The sequence below is a fragment of the Sinocyclocheilus anshuiensis genome, unplaced genomic scaffold (genome assembly GCF_001515605.1).
Source record: "Sinocyclocheilus anshuiensis isolate Anshui unplaced genomic scaffold, SAMN03320099.WGS_v1.1 scaffold579, whole genome shotgun sequence".
Taxonomy (NCBI): domain Eukaryota; kingdom Metazoa; phylum Chordata; class Actinopteri; order Cypriniformes; family Cyprinidae; genus Sinocyclocheilus; species Sinocyclocheilus anshuiensis.
Genome location: NW_015551075.1, coordinates 3,256,699 through 3,259,786, shown reverse-complemented (window position 1 = coordinate 3,259,786; position 3,088 = coordinate 3,256,699). Strand labels below are relative to the sequence as shown.

The window sequence follows — 3,088 nt, the reverse complement described above, 5'->3', positions numbered from 1 at the left end:
TTCGCTACAGAAGGCCTTTGTTCACCCCCCGGAGCCGTGTGAGACACTTTTTTTTATGGATGGGCGCATTTTAATTAGGTGCTTTTGGGCTGATGCATGCAACACCCGCTGAGTGGCATTAAACAGCTTGAAAGATCAAAGACAATTTTTAATATTACTCCGACTGGATTCGTCTGAAAGAAGAAAGTCATATACACCTAGGACAACATGAGGGTGAGTAATTTATGGGCTAATTTTATATGTTTGGGTGAACTAACCCTTTAAGTCAGTTCAGTTCACTTCTTTTTAATTCTTTTCAATCTGTTTATGGGAGCTAAGTTCAATTAAAGGGATAGTTCACCCAAAAATTAAATGTGAATGGGGGTCAATATGTTGAAGAGATTAGAGATCACGGTTTATAAAGTTTTAAATATGGATATTTTTTACTTACACAAACGCATTGCTTCGCTTCAGAAGACCTTTAAGACCCCGGAGCCATGTGGAGAACTTTTTATGATGGATGGATGCACTTTTTTTGGGCTTCAAAATCTCGACCCCCATTCACTGCCATTATAAAGCTTGGAAGAGCCAGGTCATTTTTTTATATAACTCCGATTGTATTCGTCTGAAAGATGAAAGTCATATACGTACACATAGGATGGCTTGAGGGTGAGTAAATCATGGGGTAATTTTCATTTTTGGGTGAACGATCCCTTTAATTTCCCCTCAGAATTCGGTTCAAGCCAGTTTAGCTCTTGATTTTAGTTTAATTCAGTAAATAATTTTCTTTTAATTCAAGTCAGAATTCATTTCAAGCCATTTCACTTCACTTTTTTATCTGTTTATGGGAGTTCAGTTCAGTTCCACTCTGAATTCAGTTCAAGCCAGTTCAATCCATGCCATTGATTTTAGTTTAGTTCAGTTAATAAATTTTATTCAGTTTAAGTCAGAATTCAGTTCAAGCCAGATCAGTTCACTTATTTCTAGTTCTTTTTAAATCTTTTTATGGGAGTTTAATTCAATTCAGTTCCAGTTAAGCTCTTTCTAAGTCTATTGATATCACAGATTTAAGTTTAGTTTAGTTAATCAATTTAATTCAGTTCAATTCAGAATTCAGCTAAAACCATCTCAGTTCTTTCTAGTTCTGTTCATTCAGATATGGTTCAGTTTAATTCAAGCCAGTTCACTTCAGATCTCTCTGTTTTGGTTCAGTTCAGATCCATTTATTTCGTTTTAATTTTTTCCACTCAAGAATTCCCCCAAATCTGAAGATCACTGTGTACTGTAATGCCATTGCCGCTGGTGGTGTTGAGGAGTGGGATTTCGGATGGCAGATGTTCAAGAACAGTACCATTGCTGCAGAGGCAGAGAAGCTGTTATATGGTCTATCATGCACTAAAGAGCCCTGGCTGTTAAACAGGTGAGTCCTATATACTGCATCTTAGAACATAAACTACCAAAAATTAATGCTTTTATTCAGTAAAGATGCATTAAATTGATCAAAAGTGACAGTAAGGACATTCTATTTCAAATAAATGTTGTTCTTTTTTATTTTCTATTAATCAAAGAATCCTGAAAATGATAATAATAATAGTAAATGCTTCTTGAGCAGCAAATCAGCATATGGGAATTTCTAAAGATGCTGGAAATTCAGCTTTGCGTCACGGGAATAAATTACATTTTAAAATATATTAAAACGGTTCTTTTCAATTGTAATAATATTTCACAATAATGTTTTCACTGTATTTTATGATCAAATAAGTGCAGCTTTGATGAGCGTAAGAGACTAATTTAAAAAAAGTCTTACTGACCCAAACTTGTGAATGGTCGTGTATAGCGTATATGCTATATGACGGAAGTCTGTTTATTTTCATTTATTTATTTTAATAGTTTAACTCTAGTCTTTTGCATGTAATGTATACTCATTTAATTGCCTTCTGTTTTCTGAAGGTACCTGGAATTCACGATAGAGCCAAATCTGGTCAGGAAGCAGGACGTTACCTTCGCCATTGTGTATATTTCAGGCAATGTAATAGGGCAGCCGTTGGTTTGGGACTTTGTCAGAGCCAACTGGGAACATATAACTAAAGAGTAAGCACTGTTTTTCCTTCTTTCTTTCTAAATGTGTAATTATAATATCTACTGACATGTTTTATCATGTGATCTGCATAGTTATGATGATGGATCCTTCTTATTTGGAAGACTGATCCAAGGCATCACAAAAAAGTTTTCTACAGAATTTGACCTGCAACAGGTTTGTGCTATTTGAATAAGACGTTTTATTAGCAAATGCAAAACACTACTGTTTAAATGTCTAGGGTCAGTATGATTTTTCAAATGCTTTTGAAAGCCTCACCAAAATACTGTTTATTTTATTAATAAAACAGTAAAAATAGTAATATAGTGAAATAGTATTTCAAATAAAAATAATGATTTTCTACTGTAATATATTTTAAAATGTAATTTATTCCTGTGATGGCAAAGCTCAAGTAACATTTCTTATTATTATCAATGTTTAAAATAGCTGTGCTTCTTAATATTTTTCTGGAAACCAAGAAACATTTTTTTCCAGGATTCTATGTTGAATGGAAAGTTCAAAAGAACAGCATTTATTTGAAATAGAAATCTTTTGTAACTTTTGATCAATTTAATGCATCTTTGCTAAATAAACGCGTCAATTTCAAATGATTTCAAATTATTCATTTCTAAAAAATCTTATTGACCTCAGACTTTTAAACAGTGTATGAATGTAATATTTCGTATTTTAAATGCCTTCTTTCTTTGCGTGAAGATGTGGGAAGAGTTGCATAATGCCGTCCAAATAGTGACGTAGACATGTGGGGGAGTGTTTGAACGAGGCGTTTTAGGCAGGCGTGGCTGACTCTTAACTTTCATAAAGAATGTCTCTTTGGATTTGAGACTTTAGTGTTTGCAACTTTACAGATCTTCTTTATGCACCAAGAGCTTGTTACACTCCAAAGAGAAAGGAAAAATTGAAATCGCGTCATATGACCCCTTTAAGATTAATGATCTGTTGTGATGCTATATTCTTTATATATATAATTATATATTAGTGCTGTCAAACGATTAATCGCGATTAATCACATCC

The 3,088-nt window shown here is 33.5% G+C and overlaps 1 protein-coding gene across 1 annotated transcript in view; it reads left to right on the top strand.

The window, feature by feature from the left end:
* Positions 1–3,088, top strand: part of LOC107662300 (aminopeptidase N-like) — an 11,534-nt gene that overhangs the window by 7,569 nt on the left and 877 nt on the right. Inside the window, exons 16-18 of the mRNA XM_016452281.1 lie at positions 1,232–1,399; positions 1,930–2,070; positions 2,152–2,233. Coding sequence (XP_016307767.1) covers positions 1,232–1,399; positions 1,930–2,070; positions 2,152–2,233 — 391 coding nt within the window. The remainder of the gene's footprint in view (positions 1–1,231; positions 1,400–1,929; positions 2,071–2,151; positions 2,234–3,088) is intronic.